This window comes from Aplidium turbinatum, chromosome 2 (genome assembly GCF_918807975.1).
Source record: "Aplidium turbinatum chromosome 2, kaAplTurb1.1, whole genome shotgun sequence".
Taxonomy (NCBI): domain Eukaryota; kingdom Metazoa; phylum Chordata; class Ascidiacea; order Aplousobranchia; family Polyclinidae; genus Aplidium; species Aplidium turbinatum.
The window spans coordinates 8,945,806-8,964,585 of NC_137473.1; the positions used below are offsets into that span (position 1 = coordinate 8,945,806).

An 18,780-nucleotide genomic window follows, 5' to 3' on the forward strand; every position below is an offset into this window, starting at 1 on the left:
ATCGGTATTAATTTTCATATTGTTTGGTCAAAAAACTACGTGCTGTTAAAAAGTGGTTAAAGGTGCAGCAATGTAAAATTATGGTAATATTACATCACTATTTCATTGAGTAATGCTGTGACGCACAATGTTGATGGCTTTTGACAAGAAAACTTTTTATAACTTTCCATTATTCAAATGTCAACTTTACGTCATAAACCACATGAATCTTTATTGTTCACAAAATACGTGTGCATATGAAAATTTTTTTGCAAATCCGATGTGATGTACGGTAAGTAATAATTTACAATAATATTTATTGTTCTTTTTGTCCAAGCCTCTATCTGTGTAATAAACACCTTTCGAATTTGAATCACTAAGCAGGATGCAGCATTGGTTTTGACTTAACCATTTTTAAAAACAGATCTAGGTAAATAATTGCACGTACCTTCTGAGCTAGTGCAGCAAATTTTATCTTATCAAACTCTATGTATCTCACACAACGTTGATATTCTGGGTGAATGATTAATATCACGACTGTGGGGTCACAATATAACTACAGTTTTAATTGTGGAGTCACATCAGGATATCCGCTTTACAAAGTTTTGCTACGTGTGCTTTTGTTTTGTCGTTTTAAAGAGTTATTTCATGATTCTTAATAGTTTGTTATACCACTGCACGAAAAAGCCACTTATTGCATCTAATTTGTTGCAAAGCACATGAAATGTTTTATCAACGTAAAAAAGACGTAAAACTGCTTCAAATTGCTTTTGCTATTATGCTGGCAAAGTTACCATCTTTGAAGGTTAAACTAACGTAAATATCGAACTCATAATAATTAGCAGAGCGTGCTTTCTTTCCGAGTTAGATTAGTTGACTCATTAAAGAAAAATAAATTAAGTCAATGCGCAATTTTCTACACGATTTCAAAGCTATTTTAGTCAGGCAATTGATTGTGTAATAATCTATGTTCAATTTTACATTTTGATTTTAATTTCAATCTTGTTTTAGTGTGTTGTAATAATTTTAGAGTACTATGATGTATGAGAAATGTGTAAGTTGTAAAATTTAGATTGTGATTTAGAACGGTAGTTTAGCAGAAACTCATTTTTAAAAACGTAAACCCGGCGTTCTCTTTAAAAAAGCATCTTTAAAGCAACATTCCACGGTAAACAGGAAAGTTATCACGTTCGTTCTATAAAAAGTTTAATTAGTTTTGTTGGAAAGTTGATGCACAACTATGAAGAAAATGAGAAAACGACAAAATGAACCTCAAAAATTTGCGTTACTGTTAAGCAGAAAAATTATTTTGCCAAAGGCGCAAACAACAATTTTAAAATATTCTCTCCAAAAAACCAACATGCAAGAATACGTCAACTAGCCCAGTAGCCGAGTTATTGCTCATTTGGTTCTAGTGTTGGTAATTCTGGGTTCGATTCCAGGTCGGGTTATACTAAAGACGTTAAAAGCGATACCGATTGTGTTCTTTCTTGTTAAAAGCAGTAAACGTAAGTCAAATATTAACATATTCACATCTTAACGATGATACAAACAGAAAATTACTGTCAATAGAAGATACTTCTCGTTCGGCGACAATGAACAAATTGTTGCCTACCATTGCTAGTATTTTCTTGTAGGCCTTTAAAATTTGTATGGAATTCTAGTGTTTCACGAAGCTTTGAGTGAGAATAACCGTATGACAGAGTAAAGTTTCCGTTTGTTGTTGAAAGGGTTCTGGTATGTGCGTTATGTCATCCACTGGGTGTCAATAAAGAGCTATCAACCCTAGAAGCCACAAGACTGCAACAACGTCTCCGCTGGACAGGAAAAGTCGTGCGGATGGGCTTAACAAGGCTTTCTCGAATGATGATCAACGGAAACAGGGAAAAGACCCCCTGGAAGATCAAAAATATGATATAAAGATCACCTAAGATTCTCTCTTTAAACCAAGCTAACATATACAGTAGATCTGGGATCGTGGGAAAACTTGCCAGTAACAGGTCAATCAGGAGGAAGAGAACTAAAGATGACATGAAACTTTACGAAAAAAAGACAGGAAAAAAAGGCTCAGAAGAAACGAAACATCAAAACAGAAAAACTAAATTAATATTTGACTGTCATCTGATTGTCTTTTTTTTTATTTTTGCACAGTCTATGGCGTATCCAACAGCTATCGGGGTGACATTACGATTCCTATTATTACAATTTTAGTAATAAAATAGAGATATATAACAGTGTAGTCTGATCAAAACGCTTCCATTAATTTTGGGACTTAGGGGGCATTAACCTTAAAACGACGAGGCATTTGAAATGTGGATTTATAGAAAAATGCTTAAAATTTCATGGAAGGCTGAAATCACAAACAAAGATGTAATATACAAATGCAAGCCAACACGAAAATTCTACAAATAATTATGACAGAGAATTGAAATATTTTGGCTAAATGATTTGCAATAATTCTATTTAAAGACAACTACTACAATGACAAATTAATGGAAACCGAAACAGGGGCAGATCACCAAGGATTTGGACAAAACACCACGATTCTTCGTATGAACCTCTAAAGCCGAGAGTCTATCCTTTCACTACCCCTGACAGGACAAAACTTTTCAAAAGAATTTTTCAGCCCGAATAAATCAACTCCCTTAATCACTCAATTAATGAAGATGTAAATAAAACATCAAACAATGTAATAATAACGATAGAAATAAAACTCATAAGCAAGCCAACAACCCACCAAGTTGATAGCATTGTAATAAAAAAAGCAGATCCAAACTATGTTTGATTTACAAGTGAACCTTTGAACGATATGGCAAGAGGTTTATTTTTGATAAATTACAACAAATTGACCCATGTTGGAACTAGTCTGGACAAAACCACTTTGCGGTGTTTGTTTGCTGTCACAACAAATCATTACTGCATTTGATGTTGTGGAAATAGCGTGGAAAAATATCTGAAATACTAGCGAGATGGGTTTATCTGTCAACAAATGAGTTTAAAAGTAAACAATTTGTTAGTAGGAATTTGTAATCAAGGTCAAATAGAATACACACTGCCACCAGAATTACTGAGATTTTTTTTGTCCAACTGAAACGCCGTGGCTTCGAACAAACAAGGGCAAAGGTCAAGTAACGCTGATATGTGCCCTTGTAACTTTTCAAAGGCACCGCAGTTATTCATTTCATACTTAACAGTTTTTGAATGACTTTATTTGCGCATATATTTGAATCATAACGTCCATGATATGTTGTAAAGCAATTCACAGACTACGTATTAATATCAGGTATATCGCTCGAATCGCTAGGGCGTTGTCCTTGAATAAATTGTTAGGCTAAGTCGCAATCACACCTTTCTTTAAGAGCGCCTGAGTGCTTCAAGATTTTTTTGTGAAATCCCCTTGTGTCTTTTGTTTGGCTGTTTTTGCACAGAAATTTGAATCGGTGGTTTTGTAACTGAGTAGGCTACAAATCGCCTACGTATTGATATCACGCGGTGTTGCAAAAAGTTCTGCTAAATGTCAATGAATCATGTTTTTATTGATTGCTTTTTCAGGAAATGTTACGATTGTATTACATCAGCTTTTCAAACACCAAACTTACATCACATGCTGAATAAGATTTATCGAAAAACGTTTCTCAAATTCTTGTTGCGCAAATTAACATAAACATTGCGCAATACGTTTATGCGCAGGCTACGTGCTGTAGTGCAGCTTCAGTTATAAAACACTTTTTATTTGTCCCAATATTAGTTGATCTAATTGTGTCATCGTCGTATCACCAACCTTTGGGTCAATATTCATTTTTTTAATTCTCTTTATGTTGGGAATGTTTTTCATGACGCACTGAGAGCATCCAAGTTATGGCATCGGCATTTTAAGACACGTAGACCTTCTGGCTTATATGATGGCAAGTGGTTACAGTTGTTGATGACCTATTCACCACAATACTTACACAGGAAAGGGATGCCACCTCCCTATTGGTGCATGCTTGAGCCGAACAGTCGGCGCTTGTGTGAAGGCGGCTGAGGAGCACCTAAGCCTCGTTATGAGAATTGCGCTGTGTAGTGCAAAATGGTCTTTAGACGTCGAAAAACAAAATCTGAAGTTACAATAAAGAATATTTTACCTACTTGAACTCTAAATCTTGCTATTTCTGTGGAGTCCAGGCTTGCACCAGTTCGAGAGTAGCCTAAGATTTAAAGCTTAATGAGGTGATTGAAAAGACGAAAAAGACAATTTTCGTCTTCAATTTTCAAGCTGGTTTTTAACCTTTATCCTCCAACAGACAAAGCCTCTGATACGTTATTCCTGGCAGTTTCGCATATTTCAGGAGGTTTTAAACCATTGGTGAAGGGCCGGTTGCCAAATGGACAGAGCGAAGTTTCCGATTGTTGATGAAGAGTTGTCTGGGAATTCATCCATCCATTAGATGCCATTGTATAAAGAGCATTCCTGAAATGCGTTACTCAAGTGCAAACCAGCGGCGCTTGATCTTGAGTCGGGCGCTTAACCACTGAGCTAACCGGGAAGACAGCTAATGGGGCGTACAGCTCGTGGGGCGGACAAAGACTACTCAACTACCCGCTCCGGTAAATATCGAACTGATGTTCGTTCCACCAGCAATCAAACGAAAAAGACATTGACTGGAAGATTAATATTTATCATGTTATTATTAATATCATCACATTAAATTTACTATGCATACTTTTAAGTGTGTTCATTAGTCGACCTTGCAACTGATATTACGTGGCTAACGTCGCCAGTGTGCAGTTGATTTAATGTTTAAAATGCTTGAGTCACTTAGTATTGAAGTGTTACATTTATCCAATTTTTAAATATAATTCAGAAACCTTGACAATTACCAAATCAATTAATAAAAGAATAAATGGGTTTGAAATGTGGGCATTCCAAAAAATGCAGAGGATTTCCTGGACTGACAGAAAAAGCAACCAAACTGTTTTAAATCAAGTCAAACAAACAAACAATCTACTAAAAAATATCAAAGAAAAACAACTTCAATTTTTAGGACACGTGCTGCGAAAAGGAAAGTTAGAACATCTCTCTCTCACAGGCAAAATTGAAGGGAAGCGTGCCCAAGGCAGACAAAGATTAACCTACTTAAACCAACAAACCGACCAACACCAACATACACCTAATACACACAGCAAACAACAGAGAATCTTGGAAACGTTTCATACAAGAGGCAGTCAATGCTTGGAATCAAGTGCGACAATAAAAGAAGAAGAAGTAAGAGAATACATACTGTATAATGACAGTGATAATTCATACAAAAAAATCCCATAGCCAAGTGTTTCACAGTGGAATAATTGTGTTATACTGTTGCAAGTGAATGGAGAACTGAAAGACAATACGACTCTGTTTTGTTACAAATGGTGCAAACTAACAAAGTATAGACTACAGACAAACGACAATGCTGCTTAGATTGATTGAAAACACGCAATTCCTCTTTTTGAGGAAAAGCTTGAACTCAGCAAACTTCTTTTCATTGAAACGAAACTACACTTGTGCAAACAGAACGTTTGGTTTCTGTTCTCACAATAGATCCTGCGTTGAATTACTTGTCGGTGCCTTGTAGCAAAATGTTCCCTAAACAGCCCCCTGGTTAACTTCATCCAATTTTGCTTTTTAGCCTAACAATGTTAAAGTTTTACTTAAAAATAAACACGATTGTAATCTATTTTAGACCACATTGCCTTTCCCCAATTAAACAACTAGGACCATTGACTGGACAATATGTGTCCGATACCAATGAGAGGTCCGGGCCCTTCAAACAATAATCCTCCAAGCAAATATCTCAATGAAAGGAAAATTACTAGTCTGGTCAGTTTATCAAAGAAAAAGATAGTTTTTCCCCCAAAAAAGTTGTCTCTAAAAAAGAATGAAAGAATCAAGATTGGATGCAAATGTATTGTATCTCAATAAGGCTCTAAATAATACGCGTTTTTTCCAGTTTCCGGGTTTCTAAAATCATTTTCGGTCAGAGCCAAACAGTACTCCATGAAATCCTAGTCAAAGGCAATGTACTCACTTCATATCAGTTTTTGACATGTAAAATATAAATAAAATAATAAGTCAGAAACCTAATTATATGTTCTTCTGTTGCCAGCACACGTTCAAGCGATTGCGCAAACATTTTTGCAAAACTTGTATGTTTTGTGACTGAAAAAACTTTTTATTCAACTTTTATCAATAGAATTAACTATATAAAGTATAGACTATAAAGTGTTGGAACTTGTTAACTAATAAACTGAAATGTTGTCTTTGCCAAATTTTAATATAAAAAACTATAAACTGATGATCTGAAACAAAAACATTTTAGTTTAAATAAATTTAAAAGACAGCACATTCTCAAATCATGTAGGTTACACGGTGTGCATGGTAATTATAAAATATTATTATCATGGTATATATAATTATATATCCATATTATCATAGTAATCATGGTACATGCATGGTATTATAAAAAAATTATGACATCACACACGTCATTCAAGTTTTCACAAACAATAGCAAGCTAATTAAAAAGATAGCGATTCTAATTTGTTCTGTTTTGGATTGTAAAACATAAATAAAGGTTATCTCTGTTGTACATCTGGCAACCTTAATTTAATTGACGTTTTAAATTGTCATTTTCCGACTTAAATAAAAGTGAAAGAACAACGATCAAAATAATAATAAAAATTGCAATGTTGATAATAGCCACGGTAATAATAAACAAAACATTAGTAAAGCTTTGATAGAGACTTTGCTTTGTTGAATCACAGAGAAACAATGAATCATGGTAAAACATTAGTAACAGATTAACATAATAAGTTGTAAATTTAATGTATTTGAAACAGTGTTTAAAAACGAAAAATAAAAAATCTTATTCGGGCTAGAAGCCATATTGTGTTACCGTGTGATCGTTGGTAACGTTTCTTAAAATTAACATTTATTTTGCATCATATCTACGTATTAAAAACTGCGCATTACAACATAGTGCTATGAAATTCCAAATTTGAAAATTTAGTTGCAACGTTTAATAAAAAAATATTTAGGATTTGATTAAAATTAAATTCAAACTTAGAAATTAGAAAATGTGATTTGAATAAACACAGTAGAATAGAACAGTGCTCTTTAGAATGACATTTGAATCGCGATCACTACTTGAAAAAGTGAAATGCTGACTTTTCTTGCTCCACTCATTCACGTTTGCTTTAACATTTATTTTCACCAAACCAAACAATTCTTTTTTGTGTTGATCTAATTCTAAAAGGTAACAATGGTGAACGCGTCGTAGAAATGAAACTCCACCAATCTCTTTTGAGTAACTACCTTTAGGGGAAACCCTTTCTGATGAATGAAAACCTTTCAAAGCCGTCAACAGAAATGGACATATCAATTGTTTGATAGTTAATTTAATCTAAGTTATTCCCCCGGGATTCCCAAACTTATAGTTTCTACGTAATGGTAAATGATGTACAGTACGACAGTGAGAAAAATGATATCATCACATTATAGATTGGAATCAATATTTTGAATGACGTCAGTGAAACGCAGTGCAATTAACCGTTTTATAAATTGTGTTTACAAAATCGTTTTATTGATTTAAGGAAATTTTGTGGCATGCTCAAAATTGTATCATTATCATTGCCATGTGCCATTCAGCAAATCAGTTCTTTTGTGCATCGTTTAAACGTTTCCAGACGTTTGATCAATGTTAAAAGAACTGATTTGCTGAATGGGAAAGAGTTGCTCAAAAATCGAAGTTTTGTTTGCGTTTAGTTTTTATTCAAATCTTAGCCTTTATTTTGTTAGCTTTCGATAAACAAACGTTTTATTTTCTGTAAAAACACAACAAAATTAAAGATTGGTCAATTAATTTATTCAGGCTTGTTAATCCTCAGATAATTTTCACCTAATTTTTATCAAATGTAATTCTATTGTTTTTAATAAAATTATGGATCATAATTATTGAAAGATTTAAATTTTGTGGTTGAAACGTGTACTTAATTACATTTGGAAGTAACTGTAATTATTATTTAAAAATTTCAGAACAATGCAATTATAATCGTAATGTAATTAAGAATTTCGATGGTGAATTGTAATGTCATTGAACGGAAAATTATGTAATTGGTCCAATTCTGCTTAGCATAAAAACGTTTCGAAATAATGAATTTGTTTTGACACAAATTTATTTGTCTAGATTTTACTGTTTGTCGAAATATTTAAATTTTTTCAGAATTTTTTTTGCCCACTACAGTTTTTTGGAATAAAGTTTTTTTTTGTGTGAAATGAAGTCCTTTATCAAGAATCGTAACTTAAAACAAAATACAGGAATTTTAAGGAATTTATTAAGGAATTTGACTGAAGAAGAAGCAATGCAAAAGTCGTTTTAACACAATGTTGTTTTCACGTTCTATTTTATTGTTATAAGTCAAAAATAAAATTAAAAACTTTAAACTTTTAAAAAAGGACAACGCAGAAAAGCAAAAGTACATAAACAAAACCGAAAATGTTATTTATAAATTTCTGAAAAACGGAATTTCGTTTTTAAAAAAGGGAAGATACCTAAAAAAACCTCTTTCTACTTTGCAAAGAAATAAAACTCCCTTATGTAATTAAAACATCGGGTTTCTGTTTCTAGAGTAGACGAGGTGGTGAAATTCTTGTCGGTAGCTTATTGATTGCAATAAAAATGGTCACTTCATCCAAATATGTTCTGGTGAACTTCCTTTCAACCTTCTTTTCATATGAAACAGCATGAACAAGAAGATTTGATCCTTTGCTTTCCCATCTGTTTGATCTTAATCTTTAACCACTGCGAGTAAGCCTGGAAACGACAAAAATTGAGTTTGAAATTGCGTAGAAATGTCAAATAGAGGGAAGCCATGAGCCGCTTGCTGGTTCAAGTCCTTGGTGGTTCATAGCACATGATGCATCACTATCGGTCCAATGTTGTGTCGGGAAAGAACAATATTTATTATTAATAATAACTGTTCCAAATTTTATCAAGTTAAAAACAATACACCTGATATACCTATTCTTCATTAAGCATTTGAAATATTGAGAAGTAGCTTACTGCACAGTGCAATAAAATGAAAAGTACTAGAAACTTGATTGACGAACAACATAAGACCAAAAGTTATGTTGTTTGGTTGTTTCCTTTGCTTGATTGCACCTCACATAACAGCACATGGTATTGGAATGTGAAAGTTATACTGTTGGGTTGTTGTACAGATCTTGTGACAATGAGGAAGCTGGTTCGTATTACATCAGAGTGATTTATGGATTAAAAAACTTATTACAACTTTGCTTTGTCAATATGCGTAGGTTGCAAAATATATTGCGTCTGTTTTAAGAAACTCGGACATAAGCAACTTTCTTGCAATATTCTCAGATTAAACTGTAGGCTAGAGCAGGGATGGAGCAACTATTTTAAAAGTAGGTGGGCCCAGAGGCGCAGCAGTCAAAGTCAATCCAACTTCTGGGGGGCTTCGCTTCCCAAGCCCCCCATGACATTCTTGCATTCCTAATACTTGAAATCGTTTACAGTTACACATTGCGTTTTCATGATTGCCTTTCGTGCCAACAGGCAAAATTTTCCATTTTTGGGCCGGATTTGGTCGTTACAATATTGTTGAATTGCTCTATAGCGCAGTACAAAATGTTGCGATGTACACACAAATAGAAAAGGCAACAATACACACGCAGTTATAATACCACCTGGGAGTAATAATATGCAGCATTATACAGTACGTGCATATGTAATGATATCACTGTTCGAACCATAGAGAGCATAGAGAATAATTATATTGATTGATAGATTGCTCCACCAATCACACGCAACCACACATACACGTGCTGCACATCAATAATGGACTCAACAGAAAAGTTTGAAGATTGGATTTCATCACTGAGCTATCAAAGATAATCAAACTACTGTGTATCAATGAGTGAAAACCTTTTTTTGAAACTCCCTCTCTGATTTGCCGTTTTCGCTACCTTTTCAAAGAAATTTGAATGTCAAAAGTAAGTGGGCCAGGCCCACCCAGAAAATAAAGTAGGTGGGCCCAGGTCCACGAGTTCAGTTCAGTTTATTTTTGTTTTGTTGGTGAAAAAGAAAGAAAAAAACAAAAATATACAAAAACACAATAAACACAAATAATTCGCACAACAAGGATGGCAGCGAAAGACCAAAAGGTCACCAAAGTCAGCTGCCACCCAAACGAGGCCCACGTGGTTCCTCCATCCCTGGGCTAGAGGAGGCTACATTCATTTATTATCATTTGCACCATTTCTGCATGAAGTGACATATTTTGCCTCTTGTCTACTTACCACCATTCCTTTCGCATTGATTAGTTTCACACCCAAGCCTGACTACCACTTGCTTGTATCATACAAGACAAAATCATTTAGTGGCAGCAGGGACTTAGCTAGAGAGAGCTACTGCAGACATCTGTCACCACACGCAAAAACAAAAATGAAAAAAGTTAATTTTTTCTATAAAACGTTATGCCTCAGTGGATCACATATTGTCTTCAAGAGGTGCAAAACTTGCTTGTTTCCCAATCACTGGGAACTCTGCCTACGTCACTGTATGGTAGATGCTATGGCAATTTTGTCTTAGAGTTTTTCAAAATAGTTTTTTTGTAGCAAAAAATTCTTCACACAAAATTTAATTCGAAAAGACACATATGAAAAAAGCTTTTGTATGAAGTGAAATTGGGGTAGTGAAATAGGCTAAACTGAATTTTTAAAGCGTTGTTGTGCTGCAAACTACGCTAACGAGGTTGAATAATTGGAAAACAGTTTCATTCCGACTTCACGACAAAACGAAATGATTTTTCAAAATTAACCCAACACAAAACTTTTCCTTTGAAAACAATTATTTTGAAATGCTTTCGCTTTCCTAGTTTATTTCTTAGTTTCAAAGCTCAGCTTGCACTTTTAATGACTATTTTTTGGTAACCAGTAAACTTTCAAAAAACTAGGGAAAGAAGTTTTGTCTGTAGCTGCCTGAAGCAGTTTTGATTAAGAAACCAGGCATTAGCAGTGTTGAACCCCCGAGGTTTGATTTCAAAAAAAAAAATCTTTATAGCCATGTGCCAAAATACGCAACATTTGCAATTACAAGGTTTTGCCACCTTTTCCCGTTTATTAACGTGCTGGTAGGTCTATATCGATTTTTGTAGTTAGTATCTTTTTCGTATCGGACGCGTTGCAGAAAATAAAATGAGTGAATGATTGATTGAATAAAAAAAAGAAAAAAGTTATCAGAATAAATAAAGCGCCACGTCATCTACATTTACCAGCTCAGTCTTTTTGCTGCATAAAAACACCGCAGGGGGATTTCCCGTTTTCTTAAATATAAAAAGCGCAGCTGCTGTGCAGACTTTACTTCACATGAAGAACAAACTTTAAAAAGAGTGTTTGCTAAAACGGTTTAATAAAATAGCAAAGTAAAGTGCTATAGCGCCTGCAAAAGTTGATAATTTGGGCAACTAACAAAACTATGAGAAAAATGAACGCTCTTGAACAATACCCCTCTGGTATTAGGTAAGCAAGCATCCATCGATACCTCATTGCATTATGTTGTTTCTCGCCAGCATTTCTCACACATACATTAGTGTGTGAGACCTATTGATTGGCTAACCAAATACTTACGAAGCGAAAAGTAATAATTAATATGCATTCAACGTCTAAAAAACATAGCGTGTCGTTGTTTTACACAAAAAGCCTTTGAAATGTATTATGTTCAATTAACATGGTAAACTTTGCAGTCAATGCTGAAAACTAACTCACTGTGATAAGCTTTTCGGTAGTTAGTGAACATGTATCATAATATTTTTGTTATTACAGAAACAACCAAGATCCCAAAATGGACGTCAACCTCTGCAGGCGCTATCCACTTTCCAAGATGTAAGTATGTGGACAATGGAATTTCAACCTACTTGGCTCAAACGATAATACGTCATCGGGTTGTAAAGCTGACTAAAACGAAGCATTCAAATTATGATATTGGAACTTAGAACTTTGGACTTTTCTTCGGCTGGAGATAAGCAGCGGAACCAATAGAAGGTTAACTGATTTATTTTATCTTTCAGGACACAAGCCTCCCGTTTAGAAACTTTCCCATGTCGCAACCCAAGAATTCCACAGATGTGCAAATTCAACGACCGTTTCCAGACATACCAAAATTGGCCCCATCACATTAAAGCGACCACAACAGAAATGGCTCAAGCTGGTTTTATTTATTTAAATCAATCTGATAAAGTGAAATGTTTTTACTGCAACGGAGGGTTACAGAATTGGAAGTACGAGGAACAACCCTGGTTCGAACACGCCAAGTGGTACCCCAAGTATGTACTATTTCATGATGATTTTTAGGCTACCCATGGCGTAATAATTCTTAAAAGCAAAATTGTATACTAAAGGTTCAACCCTTTCTCATGAAAACATTAATGTATGACTGGATGATAAAAAAAGGTTTATTTGTTTTAAGCGACTGGTGCAATATGGAGAAAGAATGATTTTTCTTGTTTCAACTTTCAAATTTGTAAATTATATTTAATTATTCTTTGCAGCTGTGAATACTTGCTGAAGTGCCAAGGCATGGAATACGTTCAAGAAGTAGCAAGCCTTTTCCCAAATTTACAGCGTCCAATGATTGAAGATATTCCTTCCAACAACAGATCTTACAATCCCGGACCAAGTACTTCTTCCTCATCTTTAAACTCTTTTCCAGTCAACTCACTCCCGACAGTGACATCAGATTGGAAGTACAGTTCTTCCCAAAGATTACAACTAGCTTTAGATGAAAAAGCACTCCTGAAAGAAGCAATGGCCAAAGAAGTCGTTAAAGAAGCAATGATGTTCGGTTTTAAGGAAAATCTGATTCAAAAAGTCGTGGAAAGGTAAAAAGCAATTTGCCGTTGACTTACCTCACTGTTTTCACACTTTGTATAAAATTCAAACTCTCAGAGTTGGTAAACTAGTAGAGCATATCAAAACGTATTAACAGTTTATACAAAAGTGATGCTTTAACACATGTTCTAATAAAAAATTCTTTTACAGAAAATTAAAAAATTGCAAGGCGGAATATGAAACTGTTGGAAGTTTGATTGACGATTTAATAAAAGAAGAAAAAGATGAAGAGGAAAAAGAAGAAGAAGAAAGTTTAATGTCCTCAGTAGAGGAAGTAACTCCCATGGAAACTGGATTCACAGAAACAAATTGTTCCTTTGGCAGCACTCTTAGCTTTCACACAAAGCCAAAAAATATTGCTACACTAAGTTCAAAAATGGATTCCATTTCCCTGGAAGACTCATCAAAAACAGAAGTTCTGATGAACACACCTCACTCTTCTAGTGTATCAAGTTCGGCCATACGCGTCAACCCAGAAGAAGTGGACCAAAGAATACTAAATGTAATGAAAGAAAGAACTTGTAAAATATGTTTAGATAGAGAAATTGATTGCCTTCTTAGCCCATGCAATCACATGTGTTGCTGTGTGGATTGCGCTGCTGCAATCAATAAGTGTCCAATTTGCCGTTCTGGGCTTAATAAGATAGTTAAGATTTATAGACAATAATTTTTTATAACGAAATTATTTACGTAGAATTGAATAGAACATATCGCACGTTTACATATAGATAATTCATTAAAAGCTCAAAACTGATAGCCCATATAGTATTCCCAAATTCTTTTTCAAGTCATAAAAATTGAAAAAAAAAACTAAATTAATTTGAAGTTCTTCTAGAAGCTCAAACTCCCAACACACTGATAAAAAGAACTTTTGAAGATTTGGATTTGCAAATTTCAGTGGGCTGAAATTTGTTCACAACGTGACTGAAATTTTGAATGCAATGTTTGTATTGTTTTAGAATTTTATTATTTCATTTTTTCATTATTTAGGCAATGTCGATACCACTTTGTGTGGATAGCTTCGCTTCTCAGGTTATTGATTTTGTTTTCAATCATACACATATCGTCTGTTCAATTTACGTATTTTGATACGTGTTAGGAAAATTTTTCTTTTTGCGTAGAACAAATAGTTTGATTTTGATTGTCAAGTGTATCATCCAAATCACTGTGTTTTTCTTTGATTTTTAAAACCACTATAGAACGTACTGTTGAGTGAAAAAATAGTTTTGCTATCACAACATCTAACCAACCGACAAAACAGGTGTAAACAAAACGTAAAAACTTTATGTTTAAAATGTAAAAAAATGTTTAAACATATGTTTGAAACGTTTTAAATTAAATCTTCCTACTTTTTGTTGACACCGGTTATGACATCACAATAAACTTCAAACAACCAACAAAAAGGGAGAAATCTTTCCTTTATATATCTTTTTTTAATTTGTGGTGGTCAATTTGAACTCATAAGATACGTTATAGTGGTTTTTATCGTGTATTTATACTATAATCACATACGTAAGGTATTGAAAAACTCAGGAAACGCTTTAAACTGCAGTACTTCTTTGATGTATTCACATTAGAAAGCTGAATAAAATTGTTTTTTCTTTTTTTATAATACTTTTAAACGACTCTTTTCCAAAATTTTTACTTCTAGGTAAGTCGAGGACATAGTCAGTCAATGAATTAATTGCCGTAATCTCTTAAACTTTGTCCATTACAACGTAGTCTTGTAGCGATCGTTTATTGTTACGTCAAATCAGTTTCTTTTTCTTTGAATAACTGGACCAAATTGACTTATAAACTATATTTGGCTCTTAAACTAAATCCAAATTGTTTTATCACTTCATTTGAAAGGTCAATGCAATCATATTTGGGCATTTTTGCGTTTGTAAGAGGTCTTCCACTTAATTCTATACGGAAAATCATTCGCGCGTGACAACACGTGGAATATCACGTGCACTGAAGTCTCTGAAGATGTATAGTTGCTTTCCAAGTCAAAACGCAAAATCAAGGCAAGAATAAAGGTTTTCCCGTAATTTTAAAAAATGAACCGAAAAAAGAACCAATTTTATTGTTCGCGTAACATAATTTTTAACAATTGACTTGTTCTATGGTAAAGATAGCCTAAATGTCGAAATAAACCAAAAAAAGAAAACATACAGTGGGAGTTAGGAAAGTTTCTGATGATTCACACGCTATGTTTTAATCAGGCGTAAACTGCGTGACCCTGAATGGGTATTTCTGGTACGAAAGTCCGACTAATTTCTTTCCCTGAAGAAATCTTTACAAAAAGCACCATGCCAAATCAAGCGTTCGTTTCCCTGCGGGGAATCACCCGGTGAATGACTGTTCAAACATAGATCGTTCATTCGCGTGAGTGGCGCTTGCTGAGTCAGCTTCCTTTCTTTGTTTACATTTATCTCTGTGTCTGAATGACCTTGCTTGGCGCTGTACAAAGGTGAAACAAATGTAAATTAAGATTGCGTTTACTTACTGTAATTGCAGTTATTTAGACGTTTGAAATTTCGGTTAGCTCTAGCGTTGTGACAAAGCTGCAGGAAACATGAAGCATCAACCTATTTTTTGCTAAAACCAAAAGTAAAGAGTCCATTTCGAATTCATTAGGCCCTTCGCCTTACCGTTAATCTTGCTCTTAACATTACCATTGACACCTTAATGCCCAGATACAATTGTTCAATTGATATTAATATTTATTTGCGTGGGTTTTGCTTTAAAACTAAAACAAGTTTGTTTTTTTTATTTACATTATAGGCCGACTTCAGTGATAAAGTAAAGTTCTGAAAGCTGTGAAATCAGAGTGGCAAAGGTGAGAAAATTCTGGGGTTAGGGAGTTAAGTTATTGGCTCTGGGTTGACTTCGCCCATAGTAGTAGGCCTACAGTAGGCTACTTATAGTCACATCCAAAATATCCACTTAATCTAAACCTTTGATAAAGAGTTTGCTTTGTTGAACCATAGAGAAATAAAACAAAGTAACTTCAGCGGGTTTAACATGATGTATTACATATTACATACACGTGTCGAAAACGTTGAGAGTTTATTTTTAATTATGTCATATTTGTGTATGTAATACATCATGTTAAACCCGCTGAAGTTACTTTGTTTTATTTCTCTATAATCTAAAGCTGTTACAAAAATATTTGTTTGAACGTTTAAGTACATTTGAACGTATTAAGTACGTTTAAGTGTTATGCATTTGTTAAGATATAATCTATACTGTATTTCAGGTTTGGCTCAAGCAAAGAAAAGTGATGCTTCTTGGTGTGCTAAATTGTTTCCATGCTCAAGTCAGGTATAAAAACTCCAAAAAACTTTGAAGAATATGTGACAAAAAGTTAACCCCGACAACAGGTTTGTAAACTTACACTGAGTTTTAAACGCACAACAGTAAAATACTGTTTTAGTTTGGTTAGATTTGGTCAAGATCTTACGCAGCCTTTGCCGTGTGGTAATGTTGATCATGTTAACTTTTCATTGTTGAAAATTTAACTGTAGACTACAGACTTTTTGTCTATATCCTACCTTTATAAAACGTTTCACGCTTTTGCCATGAGTTAACCTGCCGAAGGTGCAGCTAAACCTATAGGTTTATGTTACTTTGTGCGCCGGTATAGGCTAGTAGGCTACTACTGCTGCTTTTTAGGTATGAAAGGTCACTTAGCGCCAAAGTAAAGTTTAGAATTCCTATCACTGTAAATAATAAAAATACAGTTTTTATTGTTTATATTTTATAACACATAAAGCTGCTGCTGATTTGCATTCATTAAATGCTGTCATTTGCACAACAACCTAATCTCTTAATGTAATTTATTAAAGAATTGATTTTGTCATAACAATAGCATCTTTAGCTAATTCTTATAATATTATATGTTAAAACTCAGTTTCAAATTTGAGTATTATTCCATTGAGTAGTAGTCCCATCCCGGTTATTCAAAGGCGGCGACAGCCAGGAAAGTTGGTAATTGTTTTATGAATCAATGCTGCAGAAACTATAATAGGCATACTATGTGTTACTAAATAGGGAACTATTCAATGTTAAAAAGTTCGTGAGAAAAGTTACCCTTCAATTGAGCTAAAAAGAGAATACAAGGAACAGGTGAAAAATAGCCTTAAAAAACCACCACTCGCAATCAAAAGCACCAAAGTTTCATAGGGGAAAAAACCTTTTTTTGGGGGAATAACCAATCAGATAATTCCCTGAAAATTTAAACAGATCACACTGTGCAACAAAAAATTATTTTAGGTGCAATAAATGTTAAGTTGGACCATATTGTTGTAAATTTTGCAAATAACATTTTTAAATCAGAAAAGAATTTTCGGCTTCGAGATGAATTCAATTTAATAGAACATTTATTTGTTTAATTCTGAATATAGCCTAACATTTCAAACGATGAAACTTGTTCTATTAATATTTGCAGTCGCTTGCCATTCAATCCAAGAGCTTGCTTATGCTGTGTACCAAAAATTTAATCACCTGCAAGACAGTATAAGCTTATGTATACTCCAATGTAGAAAGTATATATTTAAAATTGTGATTTATTCTATTTCTAAAATTTCTAAAATTCTGTTTGAATAAGGACCTTCTGATGATCCCCGGTTTAGGGTGAAAGAGGCTGTAGTAGAGGTGTAGAGAATATAGTAACTACATTTGATTCTACCATACATGTTCTCACCAAATAGTCTGCTGTAAAACACGTAAACAATAAATTATTAAAAAACAGGATCCTTTAGTGATTCTATTTGAATAAGGACCTTCTGATGACCCTCCTTTTAGGTGAAACAGGCTGTCAAGGGTTTAGAGCAGGGCTTTCCGATTGGGGGTGCTCGCACCCTCTGGGGGTGCGAGAATCCACCGAGGAAGAAGAGCTATACCGAATATAGAGATGGATTTTGTTTAACGAGGGAGGTGGTGACTGTCTCTCAGAGTATTTCATGTTGGCCTATACAGCACAATGCACAACAACAACAACAAGAAAATACCATCCGACAAGTTGCTGATAACAAAAAGGCTGTGGTCCGAACGTCACGTGATTGGTGGTGGGATAGTGCGATAATATGTCAAGGCAGAAATCAGTCAGCACTTGGAAAACCTGAGAGAGTCATTAGACGGATACTTCTCCCCAGGAAATCTAGAAGAACCGGAAACTCGATCATCAACCCCTTTGCCTTCAAATTAGAGAAGATGGGAGATGAGGATGAGAGTAAGGGACATCTGATAGATATGCAAGTATGCCAATCGACAGAGCTGCTTTATGAGTCTAGCTCACTCGAAACTTTCTGGTGCAGCGTTTAAACTGGGTATCCAACTCTGGCTAAGAAAGCATTGCAAGTTTCGGTTCCATTTGCTACCACTTGGCTGTGTGAATCGGGATTTTCATCTCTACTTTACATGAAGAATAATTACCGCAACGCCCTGGGCCCCAAAAATGATCTGCGCATTGCATTGTCCCACAAGGTTCCACGTTTCGAACATATAATTGCAAAGAAGAGGCAGGCGAAAAGTCAAAGATCTTGATTAACGCCATTATGTTCTCAGTTTGTGTTATTTCTTTATTTATTCGCTTTTGCATTTTGTGCGATTGCGTTGTTGAAGGCTGCCCTTTTTCCTATTCGTTAGCCATATAAAGGCCGGTGAGCTGCTTTTCTGCGTTGTTTTTGTACGTATTTTGAATTTTTTTCTCAGAACCACTCCGCTTCAAAACAGAGAGTGCGAGATTGGCTTCATCAATCCCATAGAGTGTGGGATGATAAACGAATCGGGAAGCCCTGGATAGAGAGTAATAACTATATTTGATTGGATCCTTCAGTGATGTGCATTTGCTTCTCTATGACGTCATAAATATAGTTTATTTAGTTTTT

General features: G+C 34.5%; 1 protein-coding gene across 2 annotated transcripts; it reads left to right on the forward strand.

The window, feature by feature from the left end:
- Nucleotides 1-11,394: 11,394 nt before the first annotated feature.
- Nucleotides 11,395-15,230, forward strand: LOC145764901 (baculoviral IAP repeat-containing protein 8-like). 2 transcript variants are annotated; one of them, XM_082576597.1, is made up of 6 exons: nucleotides 11,395-11,536; nucleotides 11,840-11,899; nucleotides 12,085-12,339; nucleotides 12,565-12,894; nucleotides 13,055-13,406; nucleotides 15,112-15,230. In XM_082576597.1, exons 1-6 carry the CDS (start codon nucleotides 11,493-11,495, stop codon nucleotides 15,115-15,117), a joined length of 1,047 nt encoding a protein of 348 aa, XP_082432723.1. In that variant the 5' UTR covers nucleotides 11,395-11,492; the 3' UTR covers nucleotides 15,118-15,230. The 2 variants fall into 2 exon arrangements, with proteins under 2 accessions (XP_082432723.1, XP_082432722.1); XM_082576596.1 differs by lacking the exon at nucleotides 15,112-15,230 and having other exon boundaries at nucleotides 13,055-14,518.
- The last annotated feature ends 3,550 nt before the right edge of the window (nucleotides 15,231-18,780 follow it).

What these genes read in the sequence shown, in the direction of transcription:
- LOC145764901 (XM_082576596.1), top strand. Translation starts at nt 11,493, where the DNA reads ATGAGAAAAATGAACGCTCTTGAACAATACCCCTCTGGTATTAG. An exon ending in CAATACCCCTCTGGTATTAG is followed by an intron (nt 11,537 to 11,839) that starts GTAAGCAAGCAT and finishes TTGTTATTACAG; the next exon opens with AAACAACCAAGATCCCAAAA. An exon ending in CGCTATCCACTTTCCAAGAT is followed by an intron (nt 11,900 to 12,084) that starts GTAAGTATGTGG and finishes TTTATCTTTCAG; the next exon opens with GACACAAGCCTCCCGTTTAG.